Consider the following 22,365-nt stretch of genomic DNA (forward strand, 5'->3'; position numbering starts at 1 on the left):
GAACTCCAGGCTGTGATCAGCCTGCCTCGGCCTCCCAAAGTGCTGGGATTACAGGCGTGAGCCACCGTGCCCAGCCAACCAGTGGATTTTTAACAACACAAACCTGATGCTCGGTTCTGGGTTCTAATCTTGGTTCTGTGCCTTAGCTCCTGTGTGACACAGGCCCGGCTGGTGCTTAACTTCTCTGTTTCTCAGTGCCCTCTTTTGAAACAAATCCAACAGCAGCAGAGTGTTGTTAGAGACATTTGCTGACAAAAACACAGCAATCATGATGCTTTCACCAAAGTTGGGCTTCAGGAAGCACCGCTCCAGCACTTTTTAGTAGATACGGATGACTCAGCCCGGGAGGGAATCAGACCCTCTGCCGAGAAATGCTTAGAGTGGGGAACCACTGCCAACCCTCCTCGCTTGTTTTTTAGAAAAGACACTAAATATGTCCCGAGTTTGTCAGTCATCCTCAAGCTCTTCTAACAAGATTTAAGACCGAGAGGCAGTGGAGTGCAGTGGTAATGAACTTGGACCATAAAGTCAAAGTCCCAGCTCTGCTGCCCACTAGCTGTGTAACCTTGAGCTTGTCATCTGTCGAAGGGGGATTCTCATACTTCAAGGTTCAGGTGAGGATTAAATGAGAATGGAACACAGAAACATTGCTTCGAATGGTGTTAGCACGTGCTATGTGCTATGTGTGTGTTTGCTGTTACTTTCATCGTTGTTAAAGACATGGATGCCCCTGGCATTTCCAGGGGCTTCTCTGGGATTGCAATTCTATTCTAACGCCTTCAAGTTTCCAAGCCACCAAGCTCGCTGTGGGGACGGAGACTGCTGGGCTGGCACCCTCTGCTATGTGCTTTTCCCTTGTGGTGACCAGAGAGGGCCCTTACCTCCAGGATATTGTAGCGGGAGTTGTCACAGTAGTCGCGGACACCAATCTCTGTGCCCATGTACCAGCCACTGAAGGGACAGGCGCTGAACTCCAGGCCACCAATCTCCAGGAGCATGTTGGACACAGCAGGGAGGCCGTACCACTTCAGCCCCAGGTCCTTGAACCACTCAAACCTGCAGGGAGCAACAGGTCTCAGCTCACCTGGAGCAGGTGTCTCATGGGCAGGACAGCTTGAATCTAGAGATGCTGAAATGCCAAGGATGGACTGGGACTGACAAGGTCAGAATATGGTTCCTGGGCCCTGCTTCACATCTGTGGAATCACAGGTTCTGCAGCTGGGGCCTGAGAATGTGCATTTTAATGTATTTCTCAGGGGCCTCGGATGGATATCCAGGCCTGGAAACTACTGCCTTAGGCTGCTGTTTCTCTCCCAAACCCACCCTGAAAGTGAGTCTAGGCGAAAGTGTGGGGACTTCTCTTCCCCTTCCCTGACTGAGCACCTTCCTACCCTCAGGGCCTTTGCACAGGCAGCCAAACTTCAGAGCCAAACTCTGTCACCCAAACTTTTTCTTTCTTTCTTTTTTTTGGGGGGTAGGGGAATGCAGTCTCACTCTGTCACCCAGGCTTCCTCCTGGGATCTTCTCCCTTCCTTCTGTGCTTCCAGCTCTTACTCATACTTTAACTTTCAGCTAAAATCATGCTTATTCTGGAAAGCCTTCTCTGAGGCCCAGCTGGTCAGGGGATTTCATCCTAGGCACCATACATTTCCTTTGCAGAACTTTATTAAAATTAAGTTGTTATTTGAGTAATTATGTGTGTAAGAACTTCTCTTCCTTCAGATCATAAGCACCATGGGGGCAGGGATTGAGTCAGCCCCAAAAGCTAGCACAATGCCTGGCCTGCATGGGGAACTGTGTTGGATGAGCCAATAAATGAATGAATAAATGTAGGCTACATTTCACCAAGGAACTGGGTGAATCCCCAGATATCAGGCAGTGTCAGGAGCCTCAGGACACTTGCCTCCTCTCCAAGGCTGGGACTAGGGTGAGGCAGGTGTGGCACTATCCTTGGGTGTAAAATTTAAGTAGGGGGAGCTATTAGGTTGATGCAAAAGTAGTTGTGGTTTTGCAATTACTTTTGCACCAACCGAATAGTTTTCCCCTCTTAAGTTTACTTTTGCCATTAAAAGTAATGGCAAAAACCACAATTACTTTTGCATCAACCTAATAAAAACTCAATAATTAAGATCAACGCTATTATTTATTTATACAATATTTTAAATTAATGCAACATTTAAAAAATCAAAATTTATGTATATATATGATGAACAATAACGTAGGATTCCACCCTACACTTGTATGACACCTTGTTCATCTCACCCTAATCTCAGTCCTGAGCTGGATTCTATCTTTATTGAAAATGTTGATATATTGTTCACCATGTGATGTTTTTTAAAAAAAATTAACTTTGAGACCAGAAACTATAAAACTACTAGAAGAAAACATCAGGGAAATGCTTCAGGATATTGGTCTGGGAAAAGACTTTATGAATAAGACCTCAAAAGCACAGGCAACAAAAGCAAACAAACACACAGGATTATATTAAACTAACAAACGTCTGCAGAGTGAAGAAACAAGCAACAGAGTGAAAAGACCACCTAAAGAATGGGGGAAAATATTTGAAAACTATTCATCCACCAAGGGATTAATACCCAGAATATACAAGGAACACAAACATTTCAAAAGCAAAAAACCCAAACAATTGGATTAAAAAATGGGCACTTGCTCAGAACAGACATTTCTCCAGAGAAGATAGATAACCAACAAATACAGGAAGAAATGCCAACATCACTCATCACCAGGGATGTGCAAATGACACCCACAATGAGATAACATCTCATCGCAGTTAGGACGGCAAATTATAAAAAGACAAAAAATAACAAATGCTGGCAAGGTTGCAGAGAAAAGGGAACTCTTATACACTGTTGGTGGGAATATAGGCTAGTACAGGAGTATGCAGAACTGTATGGCAGATCCTCAAAACACTGCAAATAGAATTACCACGAGATCCAGCAATTCCACCAGTGGGCACTTATCCAAAGGAAAGGAAATCAGGCCTGCCGCAGTGGCTCACGCCTGTAATCCTAGCACATTGGGAGGCCGAGGCAGGTGGATCATTTGAGGTCAGGGGTTCAAGACCAGCCTGACCAACATGGTGAAACCCTGTCTCTACTAAAAATACAAAAACTTAGCTGGGCGTGGTGGTTCGTGCCTGTAGTCCCAGCTACTTGCGAGGCTGAGGCAGGAGAATGGCTTGAACTTGGAAGGTGGAGGTTGCAGTGAGCCAAGATTGTGCTACTGCATTCCAGCCTGGACTGGAGTGAGACTCCGTGTCAAAAAAAAAAAAAAAAAAAAAAAAGAAAGGACATTAACATGCCAAAGTGATATCTACATCCCTGTGTTTATTGAAGCACTATTCACAGTAGCCAAGATATGGGATCATATTTGATTGTCTAACAATGGATGAATGGATAAAGAAATGTGTGATATTTTATATATACTGTGCGATAAAAAGAAAATGTGTGATATGTTATATATACTGGCTACAGTCAATAATAACATAATTGTATGTTTCAAAATAACTTAAAGAGTGTAATTTGATTGTTTGTAACTCAAAGGATAAATGTTCGAGGGGATAAATACCCCATTCTCCATGATGTGCTTATTTCACGTTGCATGCCCATATCAAAACGTCTTATGTACTGCATAAATATATACATACATATATATATACACACCTACTATCCACCCACAAAAATTAAAAGTAATAATAAAAAAAAAAAACTCTGCCAGGTCTGGTGTGGATCAAGTTCAAAAGAAATTTGGAGTCATGAACTCCAAATTAATTCTCTCTCTCTCTCTCTGTCTCTCTCTCTCTCTCTGTATCTCTCTCTCTCTCCCTACACTGGAATACCATTCAGCCATAAAAAAGAATGAAACCATGTCACTCACAGCAACATAGATAGAACTGGAGGACATTATGTTAAGTGAAATGAACCAGGAACCGAAAGTTAAACACTGAATATTCTCACTTATAGGTAGACGCTAAAAAAAAGTTGATCTCATGGAAGTCAAAAGTAGAACAGAGGATGCTGGAGGCTGGGAGGGGGAGGGAGAAGGGGGAATGGGGAGTGATTTGTTAAAGGATACAAAATTACAGCTAGAAAGGAATAAGTTCTACTGTTCTACACCACTGTTGGATGACTATAGTTAACATTAATATACATTTTCAAATAGCTAGAAGAAAGGATAGTGAATGTTTCCAATACAAAGGATAAGCATTTGAGACAATGGGTGTATTAATTACATTGATCTGATCACTATACATTATATGTATTAAAACATCATTATATATCTCATGAATATATGCAATTATTAGACATCAATTAGAAAAATAAAATGAAACATTAATTTTGATTTAAAAAATATTGCATTCTTATATTTATCTTATTATTGAGTGTGTTAGCAACTCCCCTTGATTTTATTCAATCCCAGGTTTGGGTCTAGTGCCTCACGGTGGATGTCCTTTACTCTCAAAGGGCAAATGCTGTTTGTGTTGCTGGCCCGAGACCTTGCAGCAACTTCATGACTCCAAATTCCCTTTGAACTTGATCCATACCGGGTTCTGTAGAGTTTTTTTAATTATTATTTTTAATTTTTGTGGGTACATAGCAGGTGCATGTACTTATGGGGTACATAAAATGTTTTGATACAGGCATGTAATGTGAAATAAGCACATCATGGAGAATGGGGTATCCATCCCCTCAAGCAGTTATCCTTTGAGTTACAAAAAATCCAATTACACTGTTTATTTTAAAACATACAATTATGTTATTATTGACTATAGTCACCCTGTTGTGCTATCAAGTAATAGGTTGTATTCATTCTTTCTATTTTTTTTTTTTGAGATGGGGTCTTGCTCTGTTGTCCAGGCTGGAGTGCAGTGGCACAACTTGGGCTCACTGCAACCTCCGCTTCCCAGGTTCAAGTGATTCTCCTGCCTCAGCATCCCAAGTAACTGGGATTATGGGCATGTGTCACCATGCCCAGGGAATTTTTGTATTTTTAGTAGAGATACGGTTTTGCCATGTTGGCCAGGCTGGCCTTGAACTCTTGACCTCAGGTGATCCTTCTGCTTCGGCCTCCCAAAGTGCTGGAATTACAGGCATGAGCCACCATGCCTGGCCTCTATTTTTTTTGTACCTCTTAACCGTCCCCATCTTCCCCTCACCCCCTCCACTACCCCTTCCCAGCCTCTGGTAACCATCCTTCTACTCTTTATGCCCATGAGCTCTATTGTTTGGATTTTTAGATCCTACAAATAAGTAAGAACATGTGATGTTTGTCTTCCTCTGCTTGCCTTATTTCACTTAACATAATGATCTCCAGTTCCATCCATGTTGTTGCAAATGACTGGATCTCATTCTTTTTTATGGCTGAACAGTACTTCATTGTGTATCTGTGCCACATTTGGTTTATCTATTCATCTGTTGATGGACATTTAAGTTGCTTCCTTAGTGTTGCAGGTATTGTAAACAGTGCTGCAACAAACACAAGGGTACAGATATCTCTTTTTTGCACTGATTTCCCTTCTTTTGGGTATATACCCAGCAGTGGGATTGCTGGATCAAATGGCAGCTCAAGTTTTAGTTTTCTGAGGATCTACAAACTCTTCTCCATAGTGGTTGTACTAATTTACATTGCCACCAACAGTGTACAAGGGTTCCTTTTTCTCCACATCTTCACCAGCATTTGTTATTGCCTTCTTTTGGATAAGCCATTGTAACTGAGGTGAGATGCTATCTCATTGTGGTTTTGATTTGCATTTCAATTGAGAGAACTGTTTAAAACTCTATCTTGATCATCAGATCCTATAGAGTTTTAAACAGTTCTCTCAATTGAAAATGTGGGTCAGGTACAGTGGCTCATGCCTATAATGTCAGCACTTTGGGAGGCTGAGGTGGGAAGATCACTTGAGCCCAGGAGTCCAAGACCAGCCTGGACAATGTGGCAAAACCCCGTCTCTACTAAAAATACAAAAATTAGCCAAGCATGGCGGTGTGTGGCTGTAACCCTGTAATCCCAGCTACTTGCAGGGGTTGAGGTGGGAGGATCACTTGAGCCCAGCAGGTCGAGGCTGCAGTGAGTCATGTTTGTGCCACTGCACTCCAGCCTGGGCAACAGCAGCAGACTCTGTCTCAAAAAAAAAAAAAAAAAAAAAAAAAGAAAAAGAAAAAGAACAGGAAAAGAAAAAGTGTGCTCACAACAAGACAGTATGGTACTTCTGCTCTTTCAATGCTTAGGGCTGGAAGAAGGGCAGGTCCTTGTTAATGGCTTAGGAGTGAGATGGTTCAGAAAAGGTGGTGCTCCCCAGGCTGGTCAAAGAGGTCTTTTTGCTCCTTGAGGGAACTCACTCTGCCCAAGCCCGCAGTAAGGACAGGAACCAAGCCCCCCCTTTCCCCTTTTAGCTTCTGTCTGGACTAGAAAGAAAGCCAGGGGGGATGGGGCTGGGCAAAGAGGGGCACTGGGCAAACCCACTCACCCTCTCCCACCCCTTGCCGGTCTCTCTTACTTGGGGTGCCTGATGGGAACTTCCAACACCAGCTCTGGAGGAATCTGGAAGAGCTCAGGGTCATTGCCGTTCGCCTGAAGCAGGAGCGGCAGGACATCGAAGCGGCCTCTCGGCGGTTTCCAGCCCTGCTGTATGCAAATCTGCAAGCAGACCCGGCCAGGTAATGCCACTGTACCCCACACCCTACAAACACGACCCTTATGTGGGAAGCGGGGGTGGGGTGGACAGAGATCCAAATGCAAGCCCTCAGGAGACAGTAATTGCGGGTTTTGCCATTACTTTCAATAGCAAAAACCACAATTACTTCTGCACTAACCTAGTAACTAGCATGAGTTCTCATAGGCCCACAGGACAGAGGGCAAACCCTTCCTCTGGCACTGAGCTTTGTTTTCCGGGTCTTCCCTGCCCACTGGAATTCCCAGAAGGCAAGGGCTGAACCTGACTAACAAGTGCATCTGCAGGCTGCCAGCTCCGTGTTTGTATTAATATTAGGTACTGTAAGATACAAAGAAAATCTGCTGAATTTGATGAAGGCAGATGTATTAGAATTACAGTATATAATGCATTTGTTAGAGCTGTCCAATAAAAATATAATGCAAGCCACCTAAGTAATTAAAACTTTCTAGTAGCCACATTAGAAAAAAAAAAGGTGAAAATAATTTTGATTTTATCTTTTTTTTTTGCTAGGCTTCTTCAAATCATGGGAGAAAATAATATTAATAATATACTCATCTTAAAGTTCAACAATGTCCTTGATATTAACACTAATTTATTAATAGTAAATTAAAATATGACTATCATATATTCTAATTATATATTTGACATTAAAATTAAATATGTAACATACTTATTCATCCAATATATCAAATACATTAAATATCAACATTAATCTGTTAATAATAAATTATTAATATGAGTGTATTTAAATAATATATTTAACATTAAAAATAAAAATATGCTTATTAATCCAGTTAATCTATTAATTTGTTAATAAATATATTACCCTAATGTATCCATATTATTACTATTTCAACATTAAAAATGATCAATGGGCCAGGCGCGGTGGCTCACGCCTGTAATCCCAGCACTTTGGGAGGCCGAGGTGGGCGAATCATGAGGTCAGGATATCAAGAGCATCCTGGCCAACATGGTGAAACCCCGTTTCTACTAAAATACAAAAAATTAGCCGGGCGTGGTAGCGTGCATCTGTAGTCCCAGCTACTCAGGAGGCGGAGGCAGGGGAATTGCTTGAACTCAGAGTTGCAGTGAGCTGAGACTGCACCACTGCACTCCAGCCTGGCAACAGAGCGAGACTCCGTCTCAAAAAAAAAAAAAAAAAAAACCAAGATCAATGAGTTATTTCTCTCTCTTTTTTGGACCCAGACTTCGAGATCCACTGTATATTTTCTCTTATGGCACATCTCAACTGGGACGGCCACATTTCAAGTGATCAATAGCCACATGTGTCCCTATTAGACAGGGCAGGGTTAGAGGGTTTCAAAAGGTAAAATTACATGGTTAGGTTTGGAACGATTCTTTGTGCTTAGTAAAAAGAGGAAGGACCAAATCACGGAACAGGAGAACATGTCCCGCTCAGCAAGGTTTCCAGAGATGGAGCGAGAGGAAGAGGTTGGGGCGTTTATGTTCTGGTGACCACGAGGACAAGGTCAGCCAAGTACACAGTTAGGGCTCAGCCAAGTGGAGCAGGGAGTCTGAGCCTGGCTGCCTCTAAAATGGCACAGGTGCAGCTCCTGGTTGCCCTGGTTACAGTCCCCTCCTCATGAGAATAACATTTTCATAAGAAAAGCCACATGCAAATGAAGTCGGCAGCCAGGAGGGAGTGCAGCGGCCCTTAGCCTTGCCAGCTACATCTTCAAGGAGGTACCACCTGGGAGGGGCTTGAGCAAGGGACAACGGTGAAATTCAGCGGGGTATGAGTTGGGTGATAAAGGAAAGGTGGTAGCAGGCCTGTGTGCCTGAGATCATTCTAGACACGGGATGTGCTTGTGCTGTCATGTGGGCATGGTCTGTATAAGCTACCATGTCTTACCTGTGCTACCTGCCCGCGCTACCACCTGGAAGGAACTCTGGGCAGAGAGATGGTGGTAGTCACTTTCCTGGTGGCTTTTATGAATTGACTTGGGCTACCAGTAACTGTAGTGATGCTGGTGACAGACAAAGTCAAGCCTACTCAAAGGCTTGGGTGGCTCAAATTGTTGTATCAACAAATGAATGAATGAAATGAAACTGACATTATCTCGTAACTCAGAAAAGGTGGATGCCAGATATGGCTTCCATTTCTTGGCTCTTCCCTTCCTGGTGAGAGGCAGGAGATTTGGACTGTAGTTCTAGCTTTTCTTCTCTACTCATTTAGCAGTCTTGAGTAACTCACTTGGCCTTGGTGAGACTCGGTCTACCCATCTGTGAAATGGGAGAACAGTTCCCATAAGGAGGGCTGAGTGAGGTAATGGCATGAAAGTGACCAGATGTCCAGCTGTAAAAGAATTAGAATGGGGAACAGCCTGATGGAGAAGCAGGTTTGGAGAAGACTGATCAACCCCATTGGCGGCTCTCCCTGTGATGATAGTATTAAGCCCGAAAAAGTCTGCGGGTAAAAGTCTGGGGACATAAGAGCCCATGTTAGGGCAGGGTAGGGGGCGGCAACACTCGCACCTCTGTGAACTGCACGTTGGCCGGGTCCCCCAGGGTGGAGCCGTCGGGCTGCTTGTAGCCAGCGTAGCGGATGAGCTGGGAGTTCCAGACTCGGAAGTCATGCTTGCCGTCTGTCCTCTGGGGGAATATGGTGATGGCAGACCTGTGGTGGAGAGAGGGGAACATCCGGCATCAGGGCGGGACTTGCGCTGTGGGAACATACTAAACATGGCGCCACCCAGGGCGACAGCTGCTTGAGGCTCAGAGTGGATTACCTCCGTGCCAAGGTCCCCAGGGCCAATGGAGCAGCGGTCGGAAGGGAGGGGCCGGGCTCTGTTCCTTCACCGGAACTATGGTGTGAGGAAAACGGTGGAGGGGGTGGGTGGCCCCATGCCTCCATGCTGAAGGAAAGAATCTCTTTCTAGCTGGAGACTTTTAAATAATATTGACTTGAGCCAGTCTTCCAAAGAGTTCTTTTGCGGCCAGTCATTTCCATGGAAACAGCAGACCTTGTTTCCCTTTAAGAATGCACTATGCGCTGGGCACCATGGCTCATGCCTATAATCCCAGCACTTTGGGAGGCCGAGGTGGGTGGATCAGGAGGTCAGGTGTTTGAGACCAGCCTGGCCAACATAGTGAAACCCTGTCTTTACAAAAATACAAAAAGTTAGCTGGGTGTGGTGGCGCACGCCTGTAATCCCAGCTACTTGGGAGGCTGAGGCAGGAGAATCGCTTGAACCTGGGAGGCAGAGGTTTCAGTAAGCCAAGATCACACCACTGCACTCCAGCCTGGGTGACAGAGTGAGACTCCATCTCAAAAAATAAAATAAAACTAAAAATAAAAAAAGAATGCACTACAGGCCAGGCATGGTGGCTCATGCGTATAATCCCAGCACTTTGGGAGGCCAAGGCAGGTGGATCACGAGGACAAGAGATGGAGACCATACTGGCACACATGGTGAAACCCTGTCTCTACTAAAAATACAAAATTAGCTGGCCGTGGTGTCAGGCGCCTGTAGTCCCAGCTACTCGGAGGCTGAGGAGAATCGCTTGAACCCAGGAGGTAGAGGTTGCAGTGAGCCGGGATCACACCACTGCACTCCAGCCTGGCAACAGAGTGAGACTCCATCTCAAAAAAAGGAAGAAAGAAAAAAAAAAAAAAAAAAGAATGCACTACAGAATACCGATTCCAGTCTTCTCCCAGCCATCATTAATTCTCATCCACTTTGCCCACCTCCCTTACCAAACCAAAGTTTATAGACTTATGATTAAAAAGCAATCAGCTTGCATTTATATTCACATATATTTATTTAAAAGAAAACTGCAGGTCACCAGCCATTGGCTTCGCCTGCCTAAATAGGCAACAGTGAAGGCTGTATTCTTTTATTAATTGTGGAAAGATGTTGTCTGCTGTGAAGGTCCTATCTGGAGCCCTGGTCTCTCTGTTAAAAGGGAGATCAGCAAGTATTAGGTGTTAACAATATCTTAGTACCAAACTGAGCCTTTCTCCTCGACATCATCATCAGGATTGGAAAAAAAAAAAAGGAAAGGAAAATAACTTTTTCACGATGTAGTTCAATGTCATCTCATAGCAGGAGCTTTTGCCAGCTGGACTCGTTGGTCCCCCATCCCAGGCTATGGAAACACAGTCCTGGCTTCTTGTGTCAACACAAAGATGGCATCTCGGGTCCAACTCGCTGCTTATAGATCTTCTCACATATACATTTCTGTCCAGAACTGTGTCCCTGCTGATCCCCTTGGCTGGAATCCCCCTCTTCCATTTTACGTCCAAGTTCAAGACCTGACTCAAATCTGCTTCCTCCATACAGCAACCCCTGTCTCATCTAGTTTCATAGGGCCTTCTTTCTGAGCACGGTTTTTAGGTCTTACTCTCTACACAAGACAATGTAGCATGTAATTCTGCTGGGGTGATGCATCGCAGCTGAGGGTGAGTCTAGAATCCAGGCTGAAGGCCAAAATCACATAGGGTCAAAGATGCTCTTAAAGATCTCTTAACAGAGGCACCATCTTGGAGATAAACACAGAGTGAGTCAAACAGCTTTCCCTCCAGCACTAAAACACATTGCTGTTTCTCTGGTTGAACATCCGATAAAGGGTGTTTGTGTAATGTATATATTTTAAAAGTGTGTTTAGAAACACCAGAATCACACACAGTGAGTGGGGTGTGATGCCTACTCTATGTGCAGAAACTGAGACCAACAAAGGAACCAGAACACACATCTATGCCTCTACTCTCCTGCTTCCCTGAGCACAGGGTAAACCTGCATCTCTCCCTCTCTTCTTCTCTCTGCTGTCCTTCCCCTCTTATGCATAGATTATTCCTGTAACATGATATAACATTATATATGTATATATAATATATATATATATTTTTGAGACGGCCTCACTCTGTCACCCAGGCTGGAGTGCAGTGGTGCAACCTTGGCTCACTGCAACCTCCACCTCTTGGGTTCAAGCATTCCTCCCACCTGAGCCTCCCAAGTAGCTGGGACTACAGGCACACTCCAGCACGTCCTACTAATTTTTTGCATTTTCTGTAGAGATGGGGTTTCACCATATTGCCCAGGCTGGTCTCAAACTCGAGCTCAAGTGATCCATTCACCTTGGCCTCCCACCTTGCTGGGATTTCGGGAGTGAGCCACAGTGCCTGGCTGCATGGTATACATTCTTATACAGTTCTCATCGCTTTCAGACATGAGGGTTAAAAATTATAAAAAGAGAAAGAATCTGCTGAATGTTTTCTTTAATAGAAGATCTCGCAAAGACCCCCTAATACAGCAGTGAAAAAAGTGGAGGTGCACTGCTGGGACTGGGGTGACCCATGCTCAGAGCCTGCTCAGAGCCCCATTTGAAAACTACCAGAAGAGACTAGGCATGGTGGCTCACACCTGTGATCCCAGCACTTTGGGAGGCCGAGGCAGGTAGATCAGCTGAGGTCAGGAGTTTGAAACCAGCCTGGCCAACATGGTGAAACCCTGTATCTACTAAAAATACAATAATTAGCTGGGCATGGTGGTGCGTACCTGTAATCCCAGATACTCGGGAGGCTGAGGCAGGAAAACTGTTTGAACCTGGGAGGTGGAGGTTGCAGTGAGCCAAGATCGTGCCACTGTACTCCAACCTGGGTGACAGAGCAAGACTCTGTCTCAAAAAAAAAAAAAAAAAAAAAAAGGAAATCCACCAGAAGAGCCCATAAACTCTTTGAGGGCCTAACCTTGACCAGGTCCGGATACACAGGAGGGTTCTTTAATATTCTTTAAGGGGTGAAGTCTCTTGGAAAAGAGTTGTCTTGGGAAAGAGACCTAAATACCAATTCCTCATGCAGGCCCAGGCTTAGATTACAGGCCCTTTTCTTACTGGTGGACTCAGAAAATCGGCAAACACCATTTCCTTCTTACGGAAGAGAGGAGACACATCTAAGAAAACTAATATTTCATGCAGAGAAGCCACTTTTGGATGAACTCAGTGAAGCCCGGGGGCTTGTGGGAATATCTCTGCAGTGATCCTGTGTGGCTCCAAGATGGGACTGGTGCTCAGTGGCTGGGAACAGATGCCGTGGCAGCAGTGAGCGAGCAGAGTCAACAAGTGTAGCTGGCTGTCTGTGGGGCCCCAGCTGTTTACTTCCACCTGTCCCTCTCCCAGCTGAGACTTTCCAGCGTGGCCGCCACCAGCCACATGGATGTCTGCCTGCCTCGGCCTGCTCCCTGTGGCTTTGTTCTTTGTATTGGTGAAGAGGAGTCCGAGGCATGGCTTGGCTGGGTGGAACCTGAAGGGGCAGTTCCCATTGTATCAGCAAGAGAAATTGCCTTTTAAACCAAGGGAGATTTGGTTTGGTTTGTCTCCAGGCGACAGAGCAAGACACAGTAAAAGCAGGTCACCGCCAGCAATAGGATTTTCTGATTCCCGGGAATCTCAACTATTTGTTCCCATCCTCTCCAGGAAGGATACTGAACTGTGGGTTGAATGTGATGTTTGCTGCTGTAGTTCTGCAAACCACACAGGAATCCACTTGCCCCAGAAAAGAAGGAACATGGGACGGTGTATGGAATAAAGATGCCGGGGCCGGGCGCGGTGGCTCATGCCTGTAATCCCAGCATTTTGGGAGGCCGAGGCGGGTGGAGCACTTGAGGTCAGGAGTTTGAGACCAGCATGGTCAACATCATGAAAGCCCATCTCTACTAAAAATAAAAAAATTAGCCAGGTGTGGTGGTGGGTGCTTGTGGTCCCAGCTACTTGGTTGGCTGAGGCAGGAGAATCGCTTGAACCTGGGAGGCAGAGGTTGCAGTGAGCCAAGATCACGCCACTGTACTCCAGCTTGGGCGACAGAGCAAGACTCTGTCGCAAAAAAAAAAAAAAAAAGATGCCAGGACACCTCTCCCAGCTTGGCCCGTGTCCCTGAGATGAGGAGCATTTCCCTGGCAGGTGAGCTGACTCCAGAGTCAAAGTATAATGCTGTGGGGACTTTTGACCCCCTGCTCCCCAGTGCCCAGCTGGTCAGCTCACCTGAGGTTCCCTTTGTTGGTGGCATACTTGACGTGGTTACAGATGTAGTTGAACATCCCATGGGCCGTGGTGCAGTCGCGGGCATCGAATACCTGGAAGAGGTGCAGGAGGGAACTGATTGCCTCTTCTTTCCTTCCCCAGCTCCCCCAGTGCAATCTTCCCATTTTAGAAGAACCCAGATCCCACTCCAGCTGCTGCTCCATTGGTAAAGTGGGCACCTCATTACTGAGTCCCAGGCTGCATTTTATATTTTCTCTTTTCTATCCTAATAACCAAGGCCAATTTGATCAGAAAAAAAAAAAAAAAAATCCCCTAAAAGTAGGCATGGCATGTAAGTGAATGTGGGAAAGGAATGGTAAATGAAGGAGGGGGTTTAGATGGGCTGGTTACATTTCCTGCTAGGTTACTAGGGATTAGGGATTAAAAAACAGAACAAAAATCAAACAAAACCCCCCGATCTTGATAACAAATCTACTTCCAACTTTATTTCCTAAAATGAAATAATAACCAAGGGACACAGAAACTAATGCCTTCAGGGAGTAGGCAGATAAATAAGCTAAGTAGGTGCAAGACAAAAGGGAGTGGTGAGGTCTGTGGTCAACTGAAAAGTATAAGCCCTCCCTTCCAAGAGATATGCAAGTTCATTTTTGCAAAAGCGCTGCGTGGGCTAAATAAGACATGATTATCATCTAGAGCTGGCTGTGATCTTGGAATGTGGGACCCCGTGACCATCATCTGATAGGTCACCATGGCCACCAGGTACCCTTGGTAGAAGCTTATCCTTTTTAAAGCTCCATCCACTCCCCTTCCCCTCTTCCCTCATTTAAGGGCTCTTCAAGGTATCTGACTTCACCACCTACCTGCAGCTTGGACCACTGGATCCTGCCCACACAGCGCGAGGCATTCCGCCAGGCATGCTTGGCCCCATAGATGAGCTCTGTGTCCTTGAGCTGGTAGGTGCTAGTGGTTTCGATCTCTTTGTTCACCTCTTCCAGCCTTTCCATGTGGGCTTTGGAGCCAAATCTGAGTGAAGAGGAAGGGACATGGGAACATCACCCCCTCTTCTGAATTAGAAGTTGGTGGAAGGGGAGAGCTATTCCAAGAGGCTGGAAGCTACAAAAAATTCCAAGTTGATTTCTGGATAAAACAGCTTGATTTCTGGATGCAAGATAAAGCAGACACTGTAAACTCAAATGCCCACAAAGGCTGAACATTGTACGTATAACTCAACCAGCTGGGTGGGGACTGTGGCAAACAAGTGAGCCAGACCTTGTCCAAAGGGGGCAGCCATGACTCCACTCCTGTCAGTTGTCACCTGACAGGAGTGAGGGCCCAGGACGGCTAAATCTTTCCAGAGAAACTGGAAATCTGAGTTTTAAAGGGAACTCATAATTTTTAAATGTTGGCAATGAATTCAATTTTAGAAAGTTAGAAAAATTTTTGGTTTACAAAATGGTATACAGGATAATATAATAAACTCCCATGTCCCAAGCCTAAAAAATACTCTAATAGTTTCTTGGGGAATACTTCCCCACTGTAGCCCATTCTCTCCTCAGAAGTGACTGTTATCTTGAACCTGGCATTTACCATTCTCATGCACTTGTTTATATCTTTGCCACATGTATATCTATCCTTCAACCATGTACAATGTCATTTTGCATGTTTAAAGCATTCATATAGGCATATAGGCCGGATATAGTGGCTCACACCTGTAATCCCAGCACTTTGGGAGGCCGAGGAGGGTGGATCACTTGAGGCTAGGAATTTGAGACCAGCCTGGCCAACATGGCAAAACTCTGTCTCTACAAAAAATACAAAAATTAGCTGGGTGTGGTGGCGTATGCCTGTAATCCCAGGTACTCAGGAGGCTGAGGCAGAGAATCGCTTGAGTCTGGGAGGCAGAGGTTGCAGTGAGCCAAGATCATGCCACTGCACTCCAGCCTGGGTGACAGAGCAAGACTCTGTCTCAAAAAAAATAAATCAATAAAAAAATTCATATAAATGGTGCTATACTAGATGTCTCCTTTTACAATTTATCCTTTCTTTTGCTCAAAGTTAGCTATGAACATGAACTTCAATTCCATTAACATGCAGAGTGCTAATCCCTTTGATTTTTACGGTTGTATATTATCCCATCACTGGAATATACCATAACTTACCCATTCTCCTGTTGATGGTGTTTATGTGGTTTCTTTCTTTTTTTTTTTGAGATGGAATCTCACTCTGTTCTCCCAGGCTGGAGTGCAGTGGTGTGATCTTGGCTCACTATAACCTCCACCTCCCGGATTCAAGCAATTCTCATGCCTCAGCATCCCAAGTAGCTAGGATTATAGGTGTGCACCACCATGCCCTGCTAATTTTTGTATTTTTAATAGAGGTAAGTTTTCACCATTTTGGCAAGGCTGGTCTTGAATTCTTGGGTTCAAGCAATCTGCCCGCCTCGGTCTCCCAAAGTGCTGGGATTACAGGCGTAAGCCACTGCGCCTGGTCTCTTGTTAGTTCTTTAATTTAATTTTTTCCTGCTATAAACAATGTTTCAGTGAACACTCTTACTGATGGTTTCTTGTGAACAGGTGTGAGAATTTCTTTAGGGTATGTATCTAGGCATGGAATTGCTTGAAATCTTTCAAATTATAAGCAACCCTTTGCAGGTGAAACAAAAGCACTTCTGGGGAACAGATGTCACCTATGGGTAGCCAGTTTTAAGCCTCTGTGTATGGCAGAGGCCTTGTGCTTTGGCCTTGGTTTGCAAAGTTGGGGCTGACATCTTTGTCTCCAGCATGCGATAACTTACCTCAGGCTCCCCAGAATTGACACACACTTGCCTTTTAATTGATGAATAGTATTGATCAATAAACTCTTTGGCGAGAGGGAAGAGCTGTTCTTTTGTGCGGACGTCTTCAGGCCTCCTTGTATGCTGAGAAGGATGCATGATGGAGCCCATGCAGATGTACTCAGTGCATCCCGTTTCCTGGACGATCAAGAGATTTGGGCTATTGCTTGGTTTTACCCAAGAGTGGCAGGTGTTAGGCTGTGGGCTTGGATCTCATACTCATGGTTGAGTTTATCTGGCCCTTAATTCCCAGAGGCAGTTTCTCAAGTACCAGCTTCAAATCCTTGCTGGATATGGTCATAGTCATGTTAAGGAACAATAAGTAGCATTTTAAGGTTCCTAAAGTATTTGCTCCATTCATCTTGGGAACAGAAGCTTTTTGGCTAGGAATCAGAATCACTGGTACTAAAATCGGAAATATTTTTAGATCTTGCATGATGATCAAGGAGGAACTAATAGAGTGGCTACAGTAACTCATTTGAATGCATCTATGATAGACTGATTGCAAAATAGGACCCTAATTTTTGCCCTCCCTGTATTCACACCCTTTGTGATGTGGCTTTACAGCAATTCTCCATGAAGAAGTGAAGCCTATCCCTTAACCCCTTGACTCTGGGCTGGTTTTGACCCTTAGGATGTGGCAGAAATGACCCTTTGACAACTCTGAGTCTAGGCCTCAAGAGTTCTTACATGTTTCTGCTCATTCTCTTAGAACCCTGCAACTACATGTGAACCAGCCCAAGCTAGCTTGCTGGAAGAGGAGAAACCACATGGAACAGGGCTGAGTTATCTCAGCCAGGACCATCCTAGACCACCTTGACCTTAGTTGACCCCTCAGATGTAACTACAGATGCACGAGAAAGCCTCACCAAAATCAACAGAGTCTGGACCAGATCACTGATCTACCCAGCCAATCCGTAGACTTTTGAAAAATAATACGTAGTTTTAATAGTTGTTTTCAGCCACTAAGTTTCAGGGCAATTTGTTACATTGTAATAGCTTGCAGATACCATTCCTCCAAGAGGCCCAGGTTCAACAAAAATTTAAAGCAATATAGTGGTTTGTTGACTATTAAAAATATGAAATAAAAATATTGAGGACACACTGTGAAATCAAGGAAGGGCTTGTTTAATACTCCACCAGTGGTCAGACTGTGAGAGACAGAGATGGTATTCACAAGCAGCAACTCTCCTTAGATTCTTTTGTGTACTGGGTTCACAAATAAAAAGCATTTACATAAGAGAGTGAGAATCCACCAGTGGTTCTCAAACAGGGGTGAATTTCTTGCCCAGGGAATGTTAGGTAATGTCTTGGAGACTGTAAGAGTTGAAGAAGGAAGAAAGAAACAGGAAAAATGGCTTAACAATCAGAGACAGGTTTATTTTAAAGAATAAACCTGAGAGGGGCTTCTGGCCAAGTTAGGTTAGGAGCACTCTTTATTTTTTTTTTCTTTAAGTTCTGGGATACACGTGCAGAACGTGCAGGTTTGTTACATAGGTATACATATGCCATGGTGGGCACCTATCAACCCATCATCTAGGTTTTAAGCCCCGCATGCATTAGGTGTTTGTCCTAATGAGGAGCATTCTTTTTTACAGGCTAAGAGTATTTAAGGGTTTAGGGTGGTAGAGCTTATCACAAGCTTGGAATGCTTCTGTGTCTCTTTGTCTTGCTTATCTGGGAGGGAGAGTTTTTGTGTCTATTCCCATACATTTTCCTGCAGCTGCAGGCATACCCCGCAAGTCTGCTTTTAGCTTCCCTATCTTAGTGCATCTAAAGGGAAAGGAATATGCTTATTAAGGCCCACTGTTTCACTGGAGCCCATTGTATGAGTGTGAAGTTTGGTGGTTACCCAAGAGACTTTCCCCCCTCCCTGTGTGCCTGAGCTGTCTTATCTGTGTTTTACTATCTGCTTTTTCTGCTTGTTGTTAGAAGGGAGGTGATTTCCTTGAAATACATGAGGTTAGAAAGGGAGCTGGAACTTAAAATGGCAGTGTTTGCCCAAGATGGCAGTGCTCTTGCTCTGTCAGAGACATTTTTGGTTGTCACAACCTGGAAGGGGGCATACTGACATCTAGGGGGTATGGATCAGGGGTGGTGCTCAACACCCTACAACAGAGGACAGCCCCCACAACAAAGACTTATCCGACTCCAAATGTGGATAGTGATGAAGCTGCCACCCTCTCATCTACACCCTGCTGGGATACTTACCAATGTGCTCTTAAGGTGGAGGGTGTCAGTGAGAACCACGTCAGTCTCCCAGTTCTTGACCTTGAGGAAGCGTGGACACTTGGAGGGGCTGCCATTCTTTGTGGGGGACTGTTTTCCTGAGGCAGGGGGCTGCAGGAGAGAATGAAGGTGGAAGATGAGGCAGGGCCTTGAGTGGACTGTAACATTGTCTCCACAGAGGCTGGGAGAGCCATTGTTCTTCCTGGGATCTGCCTTGAGTCACCAACTGTCTACATCCAGATTAAGATCCTGCCCTCCCTGGTTGACATGTACAAGGTTCCTGGGAAAGAAACACCATGGAAAAGCCTCTAGGGTTCTGCTCTGGGGAGAGGGGTCAGGAACTCAAAGGTAGTCTCTCTGGTTCAACTGGTCTGACACTGAGGAAGGACTCAATGAATATTTGTTGAATGAATCCATGACTGAAAGGACACCATCAGCCTCTTTGAATGATAATAGCCCCCAGCACCGAGGAATCAAATCTAAAGCTGGGTCGATTTACTTGGATTTCTGGGCCTTTCTGTGACAGTCCAAACTCACCATTTCTGGCGAGTACTGAGAAAACAGAAAGATTTAAATTGAAAAATCCCAGCACTCTGGGAGCCCGAGGCGGGCGGATCACTTGAGATCAGAAGTTCGAGATCAGCCTGGCCAACTTGGTGAAACCTTGTCTCTATTAAAAAATATAAAAATTAGCCGGGTGTGGTAGTGCACACCTGTAACCTCAGCTACTCAGGAGGCTGAGGCAGGAGAATCGCTTGAACCCGAGAGGCAGAGGCTGCAGTGAGCCAAGATCACACCACTGCACTCCAGCCTGGGAGACAGAACGAGACTCCATCTCAGAAAAATAATAATGAAATAAAATAAAATAAAATAAAATAAAATAAAATAAATTGAAAAAATTTGAAGCAAAGAATATTGTCCCCAAATTTCTGGTTTCTGACTTTTAAAACTTCCAGGCTTGTTCCTGCCTCAGGGCCTTTGCACTTACCGTCCCCTCTGTTTTGAATACCTACATGGAAAGAAACCATGGAAGAGCCTCTTTATGGGGACCGTTAGTCCCCCATTTGTCTTCACTCTGCAAATGATTTGGCCAGTAGGTGAGGGGGGATAAGTCTCAGGCTGACCAGTGTTGGCCCATTCATTTTAGACCTCACTGATAAGGATTACATCTGTCTTTTTTTTTTTTTTTTTTTTTTGAGACAGGGTCTTGCTCTGTCACATAGGCTGGAGTGCAGTGGTGCAATCATAGCTCACTGTAGCCTTGACCTCCTAGGCTCAAGAGATCCTTCCACCTCACCCTCCAAGTAGCTGGGACTATAGGTACGTGCCACCATGCTCAGCTAATTTTTTATATTTTTTGTAGAGACAGGGGTCTCACTATGTTGCCCAGGCTGGTCTTGAACTCCTAGACTCAAGTAATCCTCCTGCCTCAGCCTCCCAAAGTGTTGGGATTACAGGTGTGAGCCATCGTGCCTGGCCTAGGATCACATCTGTCTTGGATGCTTCTGGGTTATTGTCTACCTGCCTGGGCACAGGCACACACATGCGTCAGGCAAGCATTGGTCACTTAGTAACTCTAAGGGAGGGGCAGCAGGTGCACCGTGATGCGAAAGCCAAGCAAGATCAGGGAGAAGATGAGCCAATGTTAAGTGACACTCATGCAAAGAGTACATCAGTGCACAGTGACCTTGAGGCAGGGCATTCATACATTCAACTAGTATTTATTGAGCACCTATTATAATACATGCTCCATAAATACACTGGGGATTCAGCAGTGAAGAATACAGACAGGGACCTTGCCCTCTGGAGTGTTATGTGGTAGAGGTGGAGATAAACAGTAAGTAAACTAATATAGGGTCAGTATAATTCCAGGTGATGATAACAATAGAAAATGGGGAGGTGACTGTAACTAAGTAGAGGGGAGAAGGGCAAGTGCAAAGAAACTGATGTGGGAATGAGCTTGTTAAGTTCAAAGGACCAGCAAGGAGGTTCAGTGTGGCTGGAGTGTATGCATGAGGGCAAGTGTAAGGAGATAAAATCAGAAAGGAGGCAGGGCACTCATCTCACTGGCCTGGAGGAGCTCAGGCTGGTGAGGGTAGCTGTGAATTACGATCAAATGGGCTGGATCAAAGTCCAGGATAGAAGTCACAGAGAACTGCGAAGGACTAATACTGAAAACTAACATTAAATGAGCACTTATTATGTGCCAAGCAACAACTTTATTATCTCCATTTTACAGATTAGGAAACTGAGGCACAGAGAGGTTAAGTTGCCCAAGATCGTAGAGCTAATAAGCTGAAGAAAGGAGTCCAATCCAGGCAGTCTGGCTCCCAAACCATGCCCTTAACAGCTTGACTATCCTGCCTCCTGGCCATTAGGAATAATTCACTCATTTAACATATGTTTAGTGAGTAGTTCCTATGTGCCAGGTGAGGCAGCAGAGACCAAGACTACAGTGACAAACTAGATGGATGTGATCTCTGCTCCCATGGAGTCACAGTCCTGTAGGGGGTGATGAAAACTGAATGAGCCATTGCAATCGATTGATCACAATGGATGCCATTACATGGGACCTTGGCAGCACAGGGGAGGTGGGAGCACAGAGAAGACACATCTAACTTCTAGGTCAAGACCAGAAGATGAGTACGTGCCAGCCAGGCAAAGAAGAGGAAGCAAGGTCTTACAGGCAGAGAGAACAGATCATGCAAAGGTCTTGAGTTAAGAGAACTATCATGGCCACCTTTGCAGCCAGTGGAATAAGAGTTCTGTGTTAAAGCATTCATGGTGCCATGTTGGAGCCTGGAGAACAGGAGGTGGGAGAAGAGCATGCCACTGTTAAAGACTGTTCTGGAAGAGTGCAGGCTGTGGCAGCACAGGGAACACATGGAAGGTGCTAGGATTCATAAGCTTCCACTTCTCCCCCACCCCGGCCAGATCTGGTCCTCCTCAGTGCCGGGCGCTACCAACCATCTGTGCAGGACAAGCCACAGGTGGGAGCTATCTTAGTCATCAGCCTCTTCGCTATCTCCCACACCCAACTCATCACTGATGCTCCCCCATTTTAGCTTTTTAACTAGCTCTAGAATCCATTCACTCCTCTCCCCTTCCGCTGGCCAGCACCCTGACCAAGTCATCTCTTACTTGGATGATCACAATCACCTCCTAAATGTTAGCCATTACTTATTATTATAAATGTTATTATTATGTGACTACTAGCCCAATTTACAGTATTAGAAGTATAAGTATTACTTGTAGTACTGCAATACTTCTGCAAGTATTACTACTTGTATTATTTGTATATTATTACTTGTATTATTATTACTACTTGTATTATTACTTGTATTACTATTATTACTTGTATTATTATTACTTATATTATTACTTGTATTACTATTATTATTACTTCTGCAAGTATTACTACTACACTACCACACTGGGAGCATGATAAAGGTTTGGATGAGTTCTTTCCTTTGTTCCTTATTTATACTTTCTAGCCTAAGTTATTGTGCCCATGTTTCCCTAGGAAGTTGCATACAAACAACCCCACTTTGTTCGAAGGCCTGCCCAGGCACCCTAAACACTTCTTTAGGATCCTGTCTCCCCTCCTGTGTCT

General features: G+C 44.8%; 1 protein-coding gene across 2 annotated transcripts in view; it reads right to left on the reverse strand.

The window, feature by feature from the left end:
* NOS1 (nitric oxide synthase 1) overlaps positions 1 to 22,365 on the reverse strand; it is a 151,538-nt gene that overhangs the window by 61,967 nt on the left and 67,206 nt on the right. For both annotated transcript variants that reach the window (XM_055236051.2, XM_055236050.2), the window contains exons 4-10: positions 18,735 to 18,863; positions 16,516 to 16,661; positions 14,551 to 14,713; positions 13,691 to 13,782; positions 9,188 to 9,329; positions 6,515 to 6,654; positions 882 to 1,056 (exon numbers count right to left, since the gene is read on the reverse strand). In XM_055236051.2, the coding sequence (XP_055092026.1) occupies positions 882 to 1,056; positions 6,515 to 6,654; positions 9,188 to 9,329; positions 13,691 to 13,782; positions 14,551 to 14,713; positions 16,516 to 16,661; positions 18,735 to 18,863 (987 nt within the window). The remainder of the gene's footprint in view (positions 1 to 881; positions 1,057 to 6,514; positions 6,655 to 9,187; positions 9,330 to 13,690; positions 13,783 to 14,550; positions 14,714 to 16,515; positions 16,662 to 18,734; positions 18,864 to 22,365) is intronic.

The sequence above is a fragment of the Symphalangus syndactylus genome, chromosome 13 (assembly GCF_028878055.3).
Source record: "Symphalangus syndactylus isolate Jambi chromosome 13, NHGRI_mSymSyn1-v2.1_pri, whole genome shotgun sequence".
In the NCBI taxonomy this organism is placed as follows: domain Eukaryota; kingdom Metazoa; phylum Chordata; class Mammalia; order Primates; family Hylobatidae; genus Symphalangus; species Symphalangus syndactylus.